Below are 17,122 nucleotides of genomic sequence, written 5' to 3'. Positions count from 1 at the left end.
TGGGCGGCCAGACGTTCACAGCATCATTGTAAACTATTATGCAGTGTGCTCCCGTGCGCACGATCAATGCCGCTCCTGGACATATGGCCCGCTCACGGACCCTATATCTCAGAGGGCATACGGTCGTGTGCAAGAGGCCTTAAAACAGAGAATGATATCAATCACTGATAACACCTCCAGGTGTACAACAGAAGTCAGAGAGAGCAGAGATATAAATGTATAAATTACATGTTTTGCTAAAACTTTTACCACAAAATGACAATTATCAGGAAAAAATGCTCTTAGGTATTCCCGTTTCCGATAACTAGGCAGTGTAAATGTACTGCCAACCACTGGGTTAAAGCATTGTTAATGTGGCATCCAAAATCATTGCTTCTGGCCAGCAGATGGTCCTGTTTGCACTGAATCTGTATGGTAGTTGTGTAAATGCAGCTCTCTGATGATCAAGCAATTATTAGAAATGATTCATTCTTAGTCACAGTGACTTGCGCTGGATGATAAATCTGGTGCATGTTAGATAGTATTCGTTGGCTTACCTTGCAACAGAATTTTACACTAGAATTGTGGCAAGTCACGCCAGAATCTAGGTGCACTCCCATTAGTAAATGTGGGCTGATGTTTCACGTCCAGGTGCAGTTGTCTCTGGTTGGTTTTTAGGGCTAACTTTACACCTATTTGTTGACTTGGTTTACTCCCAAAAAACACGCCAACATTTTTGTCACACAATGTCACGTTTAGGGTACGACCCCATGGTTTGGCCAAGCCATGCCCACCCCTGACAGCCAATTCATACTGCCATTGGCTTCTGTAGGTGGGGTTGTCCCCTCATGCCCCATTCCTTTCCCATTAAGCCACACCCAAGCCATGCTCCATTATCAAATCATGTCTAAAATTGTTAATAAAGGAGATGCAAGGCATGTACGCCGTTTCTTTTGCTGCAAACTGGGCCAAAATGCTGGGGTTTTTTCAATAGTAAAACTTTAATAATGGATCTCCTGGATCTCCACAAGTCTTGATTTGTATTTTTGTCACCATTATCATATGGATTTACCATATAAGCTGCAAACATCTGTATTTTTCATTGATGATAATAATCATAGTTAACTCAGTATATAAAAAAAAACGTAAAATAAATCTGTCACCAGAAAAACAGGTACAATGCCTTGTAGGGCTAGCTCAGCTGAATGTATTGATACTTTTCATAAGGGGGTTATCAGACTGTTTGTAACAGATGACCTCAGGATAGGTCATCAGCATCTGATCGGTGGGGGTCTGACACCCAGGACCACCACTTATCAGCTGTTTGAGAAGACCCCACTTGAATGGGGCAGAGCTGTGCCTAGGCCACATGACTAATGGTCATGACATCACTCGCCTAGGGTAAGCAGCAAGAAGGCTTCTGTGCTCACAGTAGCGCCGGGGCCTTCTCAGAGAGCCAATCGATGCCGATCAGATGCTGATGAGGATAGGTCATCAGTTACAAACAGTAACAGGTACAATGCCAGCTAAATAAAATTATATCTTTCACTTTGCAATCTATTGCTTCAGTCTGGGAAAAAGTACTTTTAATTCATATAAAAATGAGCAATCAAGTGCATAAAAGGCGGGCCCAAGCCATTCAGTGGATCCCTGCTCCTCTGTCTTGCTCTGTGAGCCCTTCCCTCTCCTTCTTGATTGACAGGACCATGACAAGATAAATATATGCAGGAACCTGGCCCTGTCAATCAAGAAAGAAGGAAAGGAGTTGGCAAAGAAAGCAGGAGAAGCATGGGGGTACCGAGTGGCTTGGGCCCACCCTCAGTGCACTTAACTCCTCATTTGCATATAGATTAAAAAAGTACTTTTTCTCCAGAAGGAAGCAATTGCTAAGTGAAAGATATCATTACATTCAGCTGGCGTTGTACCCGATTTAACAGTGAATTTCCTGGAAACAGACTCTATAAACTTTGACTTTATTTGCTGTGATACAAAGCACAGGAAAGATAAGAGTGCACAGCCAAGTTAACAAGTTTACCTTATAAGCTTCCACAAGTTGGTGGCTCGCCTCCAGTTCACCTTTTAGTGAGGCTTGGAGTATCAAATGATCAGATTCCTAGGGCAGACAGTAATTAGATCAGAAAACCATGAACCATACAGTAAGTGACAGCAGTGTGCGTGTACTTACCATCTGCTTACTATCAGCCAGCTCCTTTTTAGTCTTAACCAGCAATTGCTTCATCTTTGTACTACGCTCCTCATGCTGCTCCAAGGTGGTCTGTAGGGATGCTAGTCAAAGAAATAAAATAGATAAGGAATTCAAGTTTTAGATTTTAAGTAATAGGCTTGTTTTTTTGTTTTTTAAAGTTTTAGATTTTGAGTAAAAAATAAATAAAATCTGCACCAGTCAGTCAATTAATGGTCTTTCCTGTGCATACAATGCACTTTATTAGGCAATGTAAAGTGAATGGTCATAGGTCTGCGTCAGAGGCAATAACAGCAAGTTTCCTCATGATAGTTATTGCTATAGCTGTAAAGTCCTCGGGGGAGATTTATCAAAACTGGTGTAAAGGAAAACTGGCTTAGGCTAGTTTCAGACTAGCGGCAGGGGACTCCGGCAGGCTGTACTGCATGCAGTACTTTTAGTCCGGCCGCCTCTCGGTGTGCGCTGCCGCCGGAACTCCGCCCCCCCCATTATAGTCAATAGGGATGGAGCGGCAGTCCGGCGGGTGAACGGCCTGCCGGATCCGTCCTGCTGCTAGTTCACGTGTGCCCCTGGACTGCCGCTTTGTCCCTATTGACTATAATGGGGGCGGAGTTCCGGCGGCAGCACACTCCGAGAGGCGGCCGGACTAAAAGTACTGCATGCAGTACAGCCTGCCGGAGTCCCCTGCCGCTAGTGTGAAAGTACCCATAGCAACCAATCAGGTTCTAGTTTTCATTTTTCATAGCTCCTCTTTTTCCCCCCTAGTTTTAATTAGAGCAAGCAGAAACTAGCAGCATCTGGTGATGCTCATCCCCAATGAAACAAAAGCAGCAGTCACAAACTACTGATTAAATTATCGTTGGCCATATACATAACATTTTTCATGGGGGAACTAATACTTTACAGGCAGATAATCTCTAGATCGGGGCACCACGCATGAGCAGCATGCTCTCCATTCACTTCTATGGGAGTTTTAAAAAGAGCCGAGCGAGTGTGCTCGGCTATTCCCAGAACTCTCATAGAAGTGAATGGAGAAAGCACTGCGCAAGCGTGGCCAATTTACCTCAATGAGAGTTTCAGAAATAGCCAGGCCGGCGGGTGTGGTGGGCCCTCATTCACTTTGGGGGCCTCGTTCTAGAGACACAGAGATGAGACTCGCATTGACATTGGGGGATAACCTAGCGCTATGCCACCAGTGAGGGGGATGGGCTACCTTTTTTAAGCAGGCCTGTCTATAAAGGAGTCAGGTAACAAAACTGCCTTGTACACCCAATAGTTATTGAATACATTGAAAGGGAGGGTTCCAAGAAGAGGGTTAGTAGCTATACAAAAAGAAAAAAAAAAAAAATCCAAAGAAATGACCCCCAATAATACCAGAACTGTTAAAATAAATAGCATGATGCACATGGTGAGTATACACAATAAAGATTACGCCTCCTATTAAACGCTAGAAGGCAAAAATCATCACAGTACAGAAAAAAACCCACTTAAAAATAAAAAATAATTCTGCTTTCTGCATTTAGTTCACTGAAACAATACAGTTAGCGCACAATGAACAATACACAGCATTTTCTGCAGAAATCATTAGTGGAACCATTAGTACAGACAATCCACAATATCTGCCGCCAGGGTACGGGAATGGCTTGTCATAACAGGATGAGATGATGTCTATTGTAAGCAGTGGAGGAACGTGTGTGGTCAACATATATGAAGAATATGCTTCTTACATATTTCTTCTTGTAGAATTTCCTGCTTCTGCTTCTGCGCACGGACCTCCTGCTCCAGCTCCTCCAGCTGGCTGCTCTTGCTGGTAATATTTTGGTTGAGCTCTTTGACCAAGCGTTCGTAATCAGCCATTTCCATGTCCATCAGTGTGTTCTTCTGTGCATCCTGAGTTATACAATGACCATCAAGACAACAAACATACAATTATACAATAAGAAACAGACATAAGCAAATTGATGAGACGGGGGTTTCAACAAGAATTACTACTTCTCCTTCTGCACCTATAACTTCTGTTTTCCTCACTTCTAAATTTCTCCTTACATTCTCATTTATGGTCTTCCTTTGCTTGAACCTTATCTTATGTTCTGGGGTACATATAAGGTCTGAATAAGAGTGCATATGTAATATATTAGAAAATTGTCAAAAATCACAGAAACAGATTAACATCCTGTACAATATGATAAATGAATATGCAGATATGCATGGCTACATTTATAAAAGAGAAATCACAGAAAATTATGCACTAACACAATAGATGCAAACATTATATATGAACTAAGCCCTCACTCTGATATGATAAAATCTGAGACTCTCAGCCAATATATTTTTATCAAAACACATCTGTGCCTGCCTACTGCACCAAGGTGGTCTCAGTCAGGCAGGACCTACTCTAAACCTACCTATGCCATTGAGCATCTATATTCAGGAGAGCAGACCCTGCAGATATAGTGTGCTGCTCCTTGTTTATAGTATACTCTTGAAGGAGTGGCACCTTCAGGTGTGAATGCGCTTCTATTTTGGGAGCAGCATTTTCTGTGCACTTTCGCCCCACCTATCCCACAGGCGACCTTGATTAGGTGGTACATAATCGGTGTGCTTGCTTCTCATTGGTTGCTTGGAGCACACAGAGTTAACTAGGAGCAGCACACTATATGTGCAGGGTCTGCTCTCCTGAATGTAGATTCCCAACGGCATAGGTAGGTTTATTACAAACCGGATTCCAAAAAAGTTGGGACACTATACAAATCGTGAATAAAAACTGAATGCAATGATGTGGAGGTGCCAACTTCTAATATTTTATTCAGAATAGAACATAAATCACGGAACAAAAGTCTAAACTGAGAAAATGTACCATTTTAAGGGAAAAATATGTTGAATCAGAATTTCATGGTGTCAACAAATCCCCAAAAAGTTGGGACAAGGCCATTTTCACCACTGTGTGGCATCTCCCCTTCTTCTTACAACACTCAACAGACGTCTGGGGACCGAGGAGACCAGTTTCTCAAGTTTAGAAATAGGAATGCTCTCCCATTCTTGTCTAATACAGGCCTCTAACTGTTCAATCGTCTTGGGCCTTCTTTGTTGCACCTTCCTCTTTATGATGCGCCAAATGTTCTCTATAGGTGAAAGATCTGGACCGCAGACTGGCCATTTCAGTACCCGGATCCTTCTCCTACGCAGCCAAGATGTTGTGATTGATGCAGAATGTGGTCTGGCATTATCTTGTTGAAAAATGCAGGGTCTTCCCTGAAAGAGATGACGTCTGGATGGGAGCATATGTTGTTCTAGAACCTGAATATATTTTTCTGCATTGATGGTGCCTTTCCAGACATGCAAGCTGCCCATGCCACATGCACTCATGCAACCCCATACCATCAGAGATGCAGGCTTCTGAACTGAGCGTTGATAACAACTTGGGTTGTCCTCTTTGGTCCGGATGACATGTCGTCCCAGATTTCCAAAAAGAACTTTGAATCGTGACTCGTCTGACCACAGAACAGTCTTCCATTTTGCCACACTCCCTTTTAAATGATCCCTGGCCCAGTAAAAACGCCTGAGCTTGTGGATCTTGCTTAGAAATGGCTTCTTCTTTGCACTGTAGAGTTTCAGCTTGCAACGGCGGATGGCACAGTGGATTGTGTTCACTGACAATGGTTTCTGGAAGTATTCCTGAGCCCATTCTGTGATTTCCTTTACAGTAGCATTCCTGTTTGTGGTGCAGTGTCGTTAAAGGGCCCGGAGATCACGGGCATCCAGTATGGTTTTACGGCCTTGACCCTTACGCACAGAGATTGTTCCAGATTCTCTGAATCTTTGGATGAGGTTATGCACAGTTGATTATGATAGATGCAAAGTCTTTGCAATTTTTCGCTGGGTAACACCTTTCGGATATTGCTCCACTATCTTTCTGCGCAACATTGTGGGAATTGGTGATCCTCTACCCATCTTGGCTTCTGAGAGACACTGCCACTCTGAGAAGCTCTTTTTATACCCAATCATGTTGCCAATTGACCGAATTAGTGTTAATTGGCCTTCCAGCTCTTCGTTATGCTCAAATTTACTTTTTCCAGCCTCTTATTGCTACTTGTCCCAACTTTTTTGGGATTTGTTGACACTGTGAAAATTGGAATCAACGTATTTTTCCATTAAAATGATACATTTACTCGGATTAAACGTTTGATCTGTCATCTACGTTCTATTACAAATAAAATATTGACATTTGCCATCTCCACATCATTGCATTCAGTTTTTATTCGCAATTTGTTTAGTGTCCCAACTTTTTTGGAATCCGGTTTGTACTTTATACTATGAATCCATGAAGAAGACCTGTCTTATGGGTGAAACGCGTTGATTTTATGCAGAAATAAAGAATCATTGATTTTACTCGCTGGATCCATTTGGACTTTTTTGCCAAGTTAAGCGTAGGACCTGCCTGACAGACCACCTTGGCGCTGGTAGGCGGGCACAGATGTGTTTTGATAAAAAAAATTTTTATTATATATATATATATATATATATATATATATATATATATATATATATATATATATATATATATATATATATATATATAAATAACGGAAAAACGAGCGGCACTCCGTAGGATATAGAAAAGTGAACCTTTAATCACCCAGAGGTGCAACGTTTCGGCTCTGCTCTTGAGCCTTTTTCAAGCATAAATACAACTCCAAATCTCAGCAATATATACAGGTGAATCAATTAACATGTGAGTCATGTGATCACATCCCTCCCAGTGGGTGTGAACAAACTGTGATAGAATTACACTAAAGCAATGTAAATACATACTGTTGACATATAATGATAAAGTGCAAATAAAAATACAATCGGAAGAGACATGAGTCATCCATGCCATACATATTATAATTCCAGTGAATAAAAAATTATCGATCGAAAACATAAAAATCAATCGATCTGTGTGTTTAAACATGTCATAACTAGCAGAGGGGGAAGCAAGAAGGAGGGGTGATACAACAAACATACCGAAAGCACAGGAAAAATCGTGTCCCGCCGTATGCCCGGCGTTGTTTACTGTCCATTGCGCAGGCTCGGCAAAGCACCAATCAGGGAGGAGGAAGGAGGAGATCGTCATCAGACTGCATCGGCGCACAGTCGACACTTCAGTATCTTCTTGCATAGCCGGAACGCTCCTCTCCAGGCGCATGCTCAGATTAAAAGAGCCTATTCTCGGCGCCATCTTACTCACTGGAGAGACGCCCTTAATTAATGTTACCCAGTGTAATACATCCAACCCACAATATATCGGATATGGCATACTCAGAAGGGCAGTGGGCTCCCTCGAAACAGGGTGTCCACATGCACCGTCCTGGTGAAGAACTGTCATACCCACGGAAACCGCGGATAGTGCAGAGCTGTCAACCAGGTTGCTGAGCTGTCATCTCATCCGAGAGGGATCTCCTCTAGTGGGTACACAGATGCCACTGATATATCTGACATATGAAGAATTATGCTACCTAGGTAATTATGTCAAAATCAACTCATCCCACGGTGCTGGCCAAACTAGACAGAATTAAAATATAAGCATATTAATAGAGTCCATGATCTGGATAGGACGGAATTACTGACTAAACGGAAGGCTATCCGCAAAGCTGATAGAATTCCGTTTATTTCGGTATATAGTGAGCATAGCTCCTCAATCAACAAGATTTTGAGGAAGCATTGGGGTCTATTAGGCTCATGCTTCAAGGATATTCCTGAATTTCAGAATCCTCCTCTTCTTTCTTACCGCCGGTCCAGAAATTTGAAAGATCAATTGGTTAAAGCTGACTTGGGCTCTAAAGGGCCTTTGAGACAAACCACATTAACGCAGTTGGGCTTGGGTTGCTTTCCCTGCCTCAATTGCGTTAATTGCAAATATATGTGTAAGGGGAGGAATTTTATACATCCCGGTACTGGCGAATCCTTTGGAATTTCTTTCCATTTAACCTGTGACTCCAGTTATGTTGTCTATATACTATCCTGCCCATGTAACTTATTGTATGTGGGAGAGACAACGACCGAGTTTAAGACCCGCCTTAATAACCATCGTTTGAGCATCCGCAAGAAGCGTATGGATCTACCAGTATCCAAGCATTTTGCGGAGGTCAAACATGGGGAACGTGATCTTAGGTGCTGGATAGTAGACCATATACCTCAACCTAGACGCGGTGGCGATAGGTCAAAGATACTGAAACGTAGAGAACTCTACTGGATCCATAAGTTGGGTAGTTTGAAACCCCACGGATTAAATATAGAATATAACTTTGGGGATGTTCTGTGAAGGTGGCTTGCCTCCATGGTCAGGCTGGGTGTCACTTGGTGTCTCTGTTATACACTAAGAGAGTTATATAACTCAATTTTTTCATTTTCTTGCTTCAATAATGATGTTAATTTTTTTCTCTTTCTCTTTTTTCTTCACATAGAGATCACGTACACTGAACTTCAGGAGGAATGGCAGGTTCGGATAGAGTGATCACAACATACCGCACAGGATAGGGCCGGTTTTTAGGTCTTTATTTTTTCATTTTTTATTTTTTGATTATGCTTATATTTTAATTCTGTCTAGTTTGGCCAGCACCGTGGGATGAGTTGATTTTGACATAATTACCTAGGTAGCATAATTCTTCATATGTCAGATATATCAGTGGCATCTGTGTACCCACTAGAGGAGATCCCTCTCGGATGAGATGACAGCTCAGCAACCTGGTTGACAGCTCTGCACTATCCGCGGTTTCCGTGGGTATGACAGTTCTTCACCAGGACGGTGCATGTGGACACCCTGTTTCGAGGGAGCCCACTGCCCTTCTGAGTATGCCATATCCGATATATTGTGGGTTGGATGTATTACACTGGGTAACATTAATTAAGGGCGTCTCTCCAGTGAGTAAGATGGCGCCGAGAATAGGCTCTTTTAATCTGAGCATGCGCCTGGAGAGGAGCGTTCCGGCTATGCAAGAAGATACTGAAGTGTCGACTGTGCGCCGATGCAGTCTGATGACGATCTCCTCCTTCCTCCTCCCTGATTGGTGCTTTGCCGAGCCTGCGCAATGGACAGTAAACAACGCCGGGCATACGGCGGGACACGATTTTTCCTGTGCTTTCGGTATGTTTGTTGTATCACCCCTCCTTCTTGCTTCCCCCTCTGCTAGTTATGACATGTTTAAACACACAGATCGATTGATTTTTATGTTTTCGATCGATAATTTTTTATTCACTGGAATTATAATATGTATGGCATGGATGACTCATGTCTCTTCCGATTGTATTTTTATTTGCACTTTATCATTATATGTCAACAGTATGTATTTACATTGCTTTAGTGTAATTCTATCACAGTTTGTTCACACCCACTGGGAGGGATGTGATCACATGACTCACATGTTAATTGATTCACCTGTATATATTGCTGAGATTTGGAGTTGTATTTATGCTTGAAAAAGGCTCAAGAGCAGAGCCGAAACGTTGCACCTCTGGGTGATTAAAGGTTCACTTTTCTATATCCTACGGAGTGCCGCTCGTTTTTCCGTTATTTATACATTGGGGTAAGAAGCCTATTCCCCTTGGGACGTGCACCCTACTTTCTACAGTTATTTTCACCAGTGCCGCCATTTTTCTCGTACTATATATATATATATATATATATATATATATATATATATATATATATATATATATATATATATATACACACACACACACACACACACACATACATATACACATACATACATACATACACACATCTATTGTGCATTATTTTCTGTGATTTTTTTTTTATATTAGAAAATTGGGTAACAAGAACCGATTTCCAATACAATTCTTTGTATATATGTAAAGCATCACGTCATATCTGCATTGCTGCATGCTCTATGTTCTTATTCTATGTTTAATATTCTGTTAAACTCTCTTAATCTCAAGTTACAGAATGTCTCATATCCCTGGCCTGCATTCACATTTCTTTACACTACAAGAGTTGAAATCACTCTGCACCCCATTGCCGGTGTGCGAATTAGCTCTTTCCAAAAATAAGCTGAACCTCCAATGCCACCAGATCTAACTTAGCTATCATACAAGTCAATGTTCATACGTTTAAACAGAAATTCCACAAGGAAATTACAGATGTGGTACCTGCATTTTTTGCACCCAAATGGTTAATAAAGTATATCTGAGATTGGGAGGAAAAGATTCCAATGTAAGGGATGTCATTACCTGTAGGACAACGTATGTGTTGTATGTCATTTTTTGTCTGTGTAAACATTACTATGTCAGAAAAACAGTTGTACCCCTTTTTATTCATTTTAGGGAGCATTGATGATCCACTGTTCCAGGAAAAAAAAACTGTCTGTTTGAATTATCGCATTCGTGAAGCACATCATGCAGACCCAAAAACATTGCCATTTGCAGGTATTAAACGTGTAATGACAGGAGCAGACAAGCATAAGATCTTGTTGCAGCTGAAACAAAGGGTATTGTGGAACCATGGGAAATGCAGGGTTAAATGATAAAAAGTATTTTATTTTATAAATTTATTTATGCATCTTTTAATGGATATATACTATAAATAAAAAGAGGAGGGGATATCCCATGAGGCCCTGAGGAAGCGTGACTTTTTTGTCCTCCCTTGTTTATCTGTAATGTGGCATGGATTGCATAAAGCCGTGGAACCAGGACCGGAGAGTGCTACTTTATGTACTCTATGGAAGATGATAAAGAAAAAGCTCTCTCTCTCTCTCAACAATAAGTGTTACCCCAAAGAACCAACCAAAATTGAATTGCAATTTTTCCTATGTATGTTTGGAAATGGAGGAAGTCATCTGTGTATTAAAGAATACTAGCGCTCCTACTCCTTACTAAGAAAGTTACAAAAGTCTTACTTTTCTGACAAGTTCAAAGTCCTGTGTGACTTTCTGGAGCTGTTTTTTCTCTTTCTCGAGCTGCACTTGAAGCTCTTCAACCTGTTTTAGGGCACAGTTATGATCCTGAAAAGAAAGATGCATACATAGTCATTGCTTCACATTAAAGAGGACCTGTCAGCTCTCCTCATACTATATGCCTGTTAGTAAACACGTTCTCCATGAAATAACACTTCTGAAGCATCTCATCTTAGAATTCTGCATTGTGCTGTTCCTGTGTTATTTCTCCTGGAAATGTGTCACTACACTGATCAGCGAGTGCATTCCCCTGGGAGCATATTTAGTGTAAAAGTTTGCAACACAATTTTACGTTCCTCTCGCCATTTATCCCTTAGTGGAAAGGGATGGGTCCTCCCATTGTCCGACAGATCTACTTTATTTCGGCTGAGTTAATTTCCATCAGTGATTGTGAGGCAAAACAAGTAGTGAAACCTACACGGAGAAGGAAACATGTCCTCCTGTACTGCACCAAGTTTTGGCTCCCAATAACAAATGGGAATAACTGACCAAATCACTGAAGTGTGAACTCAGCCTATAGCTCAGAGCTAGGCCAGCTCATGGATGGTGCATATTGGCTTTTCTGGTGCACGGACTACTAGAAGATGTGGCAAATTTATTAGGAGGCCTTATCTAGAATAACTCAGCATTTCATCCATCATCGCACTTCTACTGTGCACATTTACCTTCACTTTCTGTTCTTTTATCAATCTCTCAGCTTCCAAATCTCTCTCTAATGCAGCTTTCGTTTTCTGACTTTCCAGAATTTGAGCTTCAAGTAACTTGTTGTTGGACTGCAAGGTTTCCAAACGGGTCACTAGGTCTTCATGGACAGAGTTCATTTTTTCTTGCTGAAATAAAACGGCAATTGGTTTAAATATAATTAAAAAGTAATTGCATTCTGGAGCATCTAGCCCTCCTACAAAACATTAATAAATGAGCTGCCATCTGGGCGTGTGTCCCTGCAGAGTCTGACATTATCCAGTGTTGGACTGTTCAGCGGCAGACCCCCCCCAACTATTGGTAACACTCAAATGGCAATTCATTCATAAACTTCAAGCAGGAGTATTAGAGGAATGGCACAACAAAGAATCATTTGGAAAAAGTGTTCCAGAATTCGTTATTACATGGGGAATGCAGGAAGAGACATGTTAGAAGAGGAGATAGGTCTTCTTTAAATTGCGGCCACGACAGTATGTGATGGCTGGGGCGCTAATAACCAATATCCGGATCAGACTTGAGAATGCCCCAGTAGGTATGGAGAATCTGCCGTACATCAACGTGTGCAGCATCAAAGGTAGCGATGATTCGGAGGACATCATCTTGATCTGGGGTTCAATAGGGTATCCCTATTGCTGCTCAAAGCATAAACCTGCCTTGGAGGTCTATCGCAGCCACCTGGTATTTATCGAGTGAGCTGCAGTTGCGTCGTGCCCTAAGGTACTGGCCTTTTGGTATCCCTTTTTTCAATGAATAGGGATGCCAGCTATTCCAGTGAAGCAAAGTGTTAGTGGCAGTGGGTTTTCAGAAAATATTGCTCACAATATTTCCATCTTGTCCCCTCGCAATTCTGAGATCTAGAAACGTGATTTCATCACTGTGGATCTCTGCTGTAAAGAATAGACCAAGTTCATTGAGGTTTAGTGATTGAACAAACCCTTGGAATTAAAGTTCACTTCCATCCTTCTCTCTCCCCAATAATTGTATATTAAAATAACAGTACAGTGGTATCATAGGTGACCTGTTAGACCGCTTTGCTTATTCAGCGGCACAACTAATGGACTGGTTTAAACCACATACATCCGTCTCATCTGGGATATGGTTACCCGTTAGTGTCCAGTATGGGAAGTAGATAGAAAATCATCTAGTGGAGCCACACTGCGAGACTGTTCTAGAAATTGACAGTCTGCCTTACCTGGTATGTGGGTCCTATTGCAGTCTAGGCTCTCCTTACCCGGTTGCATGTCACCGTTACAGCTCAGTCCACAGCAACTACGTACGCAACACCACTCAGACAGGTTCCATGCAATCGTCATACATCTATCTAAACTCCTGATAATCCAGTCCCACACTGGGGAAATATGATGATAGAGTAAAACGAGACAAACAAACTTCACATTTGTCTCACACAGTCCTGGCGTATTTTTATCAAGTACCCACACCAGATCTAGAATTATATAACTCCAAGGCATTGGGGTTCACATCTTATATTATTATCAGATCTACCTGGGTACATGTTCTATTTTCACCCTGAGATAGTAGGATCAAATACATAAGTTGATCCCTAGAGTCACTGCTCTTGCGATACGACGCATATCGCAAGAAGCAATTTCCAACTCCGGATGTACGTCTACACAATAACACCCCAACCAGAATTGGCATTTAGTGCCTTGCTATAGGCACAGTGTCTGATAGGCTAATGCTTGTGATACAAGGGGCTTTCCGCCCATATTAGGTTTTGGCATGTATTGAATTAAAGAATTTATTATTTTAGGTTTTAGTATCCAAACAAGCAGTGAGATATCTGTATGTGCAAAAGAATAGAGAAGGGATGAAAGCATCTGAGAAGTTGTACTCATTGCAGAAAATAAAAGTCTAGAAAGTAATCACAGAACCACAAACAATTTCAACCCCCACTAGATTCACACCTAGATTCTGTCAGCAAGTTACATTATCGTAGCCTAGAATTTGTAAATCAGAATGCAACAGGACACACCGACTGTTCCTGTACAGCGGTTCCAATATATTCTGCAAGCTGCAGAGCAAATGACACAGCAAAATAATCATTATTAACTAGGCCGTGTAACTAGAAGAGCGGACAAAAAACATTCATGTAATCCGAACGCATGAAACAATCTTTTCTTGTCTTTTCTGCACAATAATATTCTTTTCATATATTTGGCTCCTCTTAACCTTTTTAATCGTTGAACTGACCAAGGAGAAGCCACTTCTGCGGCTGAACCCAAGACTCGGACACAAATACGGACTGCCAAAAGACAGACGATCAGGCTGTTCTGTCCTCGGGTCTGGCTGGATGGCTTCCAAGGTACTGCAGTCAGAAGATGACCACATGATACAAGAAGAAATCCTCTCAATGCATTCTCTAATCTTAAAGCTTATTGCTCTTCCATTACGGTGCATAAAGCCAGTAGTTTTACTGAACAGTATGGGGAGATTTATCATACGCCAGCCTTCATCTGCTCTACGCTGGAGTAAGATGCTCCTCATTTATTAAAAGGGTAGATGCCAATTAATAAATTAGGTGCATCTCTGGTACTCTGTGGACCAGAAACTCCAATCCGTAGACTTGAGCTATAACTGACGCCAGTTTCTGACCTAAGTTATAGTAAATCCAGTGGGCCGCGATAGGTCCTGGCCCCTTCTTGCCACTTTAGAAAAAAAAAAAAAAAAAAGTGTTGAGAAATACAAAAATTCGGAAATTATGGTGCAAATATAGCGTGCACCATAATCTGTGACCTTTTTTTTTTACGCATAAAGGCTTTGAGAAATGCTCCCCTATATGTTTTGACACAATATATTTAATGTATATGCCAAGCACACACATTTATACAGTAAGTGTACACAATACTTTATATCAGGGATGGCCAACCTGCAGCTCTCCAGCTGTTGCAAAACAACAACTCCCAGCATGCCCAGCTCTACAGCAGAGCATGATGGGATTTGTAGTTTTACAACAGCTGGAGAGCCGCAGGTTGGCCTTTCCATGCTCTATTATCTCAACATAGTTACAGGTTAGGCTCTCTTCCATAATAGTTTTGCCATGGGTCTTTTCAAATGGATACCTGCACATTCAGGGGAACCGCTTTAAGCCAGACACACATGAGCAAGTTCAATGTGAGAAACTTGCAGCGTTTCAGCGTGAGGCCCTGTTCTGACCTCCGGTCATCTGACAGGATTGCACAGTGTTATAATGATTTATAATATTGTGCGTCTCTGAGACCTAGAATCTATTGTATTACATTGACAGCATTAGGTCAATGTAATTCAGAACATTCCAGGACTCTCAGGGTCACAAAGCATTATATATCAGTATAATGCTGTGCCACCATGTCAAAGGAGGGGAGGTCAGAATGGGACCTCACACTGACACACGCTGCCAGTTTCTGGCATTGGTCGCTGATGTGTGTCTTGCCTTAGACTTTAAAGGGGTCAGCCTGGATTCCTGTACTTTTAAAGGGATTGGCCAATTTTTAGGAAGGTTTCCTAAACGGCGATAAACTGCCCATAAATTGGGGCATAGTCAACTGAAACGGTCTTTATACCTTACTCATGCCCTGCAACTGAAGGCTCCCTTAATGCCCATTGCAAAATTTTGGTCTCCACATCCATAAGGGTAAGATGGCGGGAATCATGTGATTTACTAATGTGACCACTTCTTCGGATGTTCTTGACATCCACTTCAGCGCAAGTGCTAAAGTATAGATAACAGTATCCAGCGCATGTGCAGATTACAGGAGATTCCACTGTCTGCATCTGCTCATGTGCTGGATGCATTCAAATATTGAGGAGTAACTCTGCAGAACCAGAAGCCAACAGCTAGGGAAGCATTTACCTGGGTAGATCATATGCCCACCACCATCTTCTGTCCTATAAAAGTGGAGCCGGCCAGTACCCATATATAGGCATCAGGGGCCTTCAATTACAGATCTGGAGTAAAGTAGAAAATCTTGGAAATCTTCCTATAGATGTGACCCACCCCTTTAAATGGCACGAAAAGTTTGGCAAACAGCAGTCAGAAACACCAATAACGCTAATGTGAACAGGGCATTACGAACATTGCTAATGTTAAAAAAAAAAGGACTCACCTCTAAAGTGGCAGTTCTCCGCTGACGTGAAAGCTCTTCTAGCTGGTGCTCTGTGGATCGGACCTTCTCCTTCTCCAGTTCCAGCAGCTCCACTTGTCTGTCATACTCTACTAACAGATTCTACAGGAATATAACTGAAAATTAACACTCAAAGGGTGGAACACCGAGTGACAGACACCAGGATTACAGCATTGCCAGCTTATCCTTATGTGGTCTCATTAAGGCCTCATGCACACGACCGTTTTTTTTTTGCGGTCCGCAAAAACGGGTTCCGTTTTTCCGTGACAGTTTTTTCGTCCGTGGGTCTTCCTTGATTTTTGGGAGGATCCACGGACATGAAAAAAGTTGTTTTGGTGTCCGCCTGGCCGTGCGGAGCCAAACGGATCTGTCCTGACTTACAATGCAAGTCAATGTGGACGGATCCGTTTGAAGTTGACACAATATGGTGCAATTGCAAACGGATCCGTCCCCCATTGACTTTCAATGTAAAGTCAGGAGTTAATATACCATAGGATCGGAGTTTTCTCCAATCCGATGGTATATTTTAACTTGAAGCGTCCCCCGGCCCCCCCTTTATTGTAATATCATTGGTGGCCAGTGTGCGGTCTCCCCCGGCCCCCCCTCCCTCCCTCTATTGTAATATCATTGGTGGCCAGTGTGCGGCCTCCCCCGCCCCCCCCCCTCCCTCCCTCTATTGTAATATCATTGGTGGTCAGTGTGGGGCCTCCGTCGGCCCCCCCCCTCCATCCCTTTATTGTAATATCATTGGTGGCCAGTGTGCGGCCTCCCCTCTCCCCTCCCCCCCTGCCCGATCATTGGTGGCAGCGGAGCGTTCCGATCGGAGTCCCAGTTTAATCGCTGGGGCTCCGATCGGTAACCATGGCAACCAGGACGCTACTGCAGGCCTGGTTGCCATGGTTACTTAGCAAGATTAGAAGCATCATACTTACCTGCTGCGCTTTCTGTGACCGGCCGGGAGCTCCTCCTACTGGTAAGTGACAGATCATTAAGCAATGCGCCGCACAGACCTGTCACTTACCAGTAGGAGGAGCTCCCGGCCGGTCACAGACAGCGTAGCAGGTAAGTATGATGCTTCTAATATTGTAATATTGCTAAGTAACCATGGCAACCAGGCATGCAGTAGCGTCCTGGTTGCCATGGTTACCGATCGGAGCCCCAGC

The 17,122-nt window shown here is 42.5% G+C and overlaps 1 protein-coding gene across 3 annotated transcripts in view; it reads right to left on the bottom strand.

Annotated features, from left to right (window-relative positions):
• Positions 1-17,122, bottom strand: part of GCC2 (GRIP and coiled-coil domain containing 2) — an 82,287-nt gene that overhangs the window by 30,917 nt on the left and 34,248 nt on the right. For all 3 annotated transcript variants that reach the window (XM_040425060.1, XM_040425059.1, XM_040425062.1), the window contains exons 10-15: positions 15,942-16,061; positions 11,802-11,966; positions 11,080-11,184; positions 3,910-4,072; positions 2,165-2,265; positions 2,015-2,092 (exon numbers count right to left, since the gene is read on the bottom strand). In XM_040425060.1, coding sequence (XP_040280994.1) covers positions 2,015-2,092; positions 2,165-2,265; positions 3,910-4,072; positions 11,080-11,184; positions 11,802-11,966; positions 15,942-16,061 — 732 coding nt within the window. The remainder of the gene's footprint in view (positions 1-2,014; positions 2,093-2,164; positions 2,266-3,909; positions 4,073-11,079; positions 11,185-11,801; positions 11,967-15,941; positions 16,062-17,122) is intronic.

This window comes from Bufo bufo, chromosome 3 (genome assembly GCF_905171765.1).
Source record: "Bufo bufo chromosome 3, aBufBuf1.1, whole genome shotgun sequence".
In the NCBI taxonomy this organism is placed as follows: Eukaryota; Metazoa; Chordata; class Amphibia; order Anura; family Bufonidae; genus Bufo; species Bufo bufo.
This window is presented reverse-complemented; position numbering and strand designations above follow the sequence as displayed.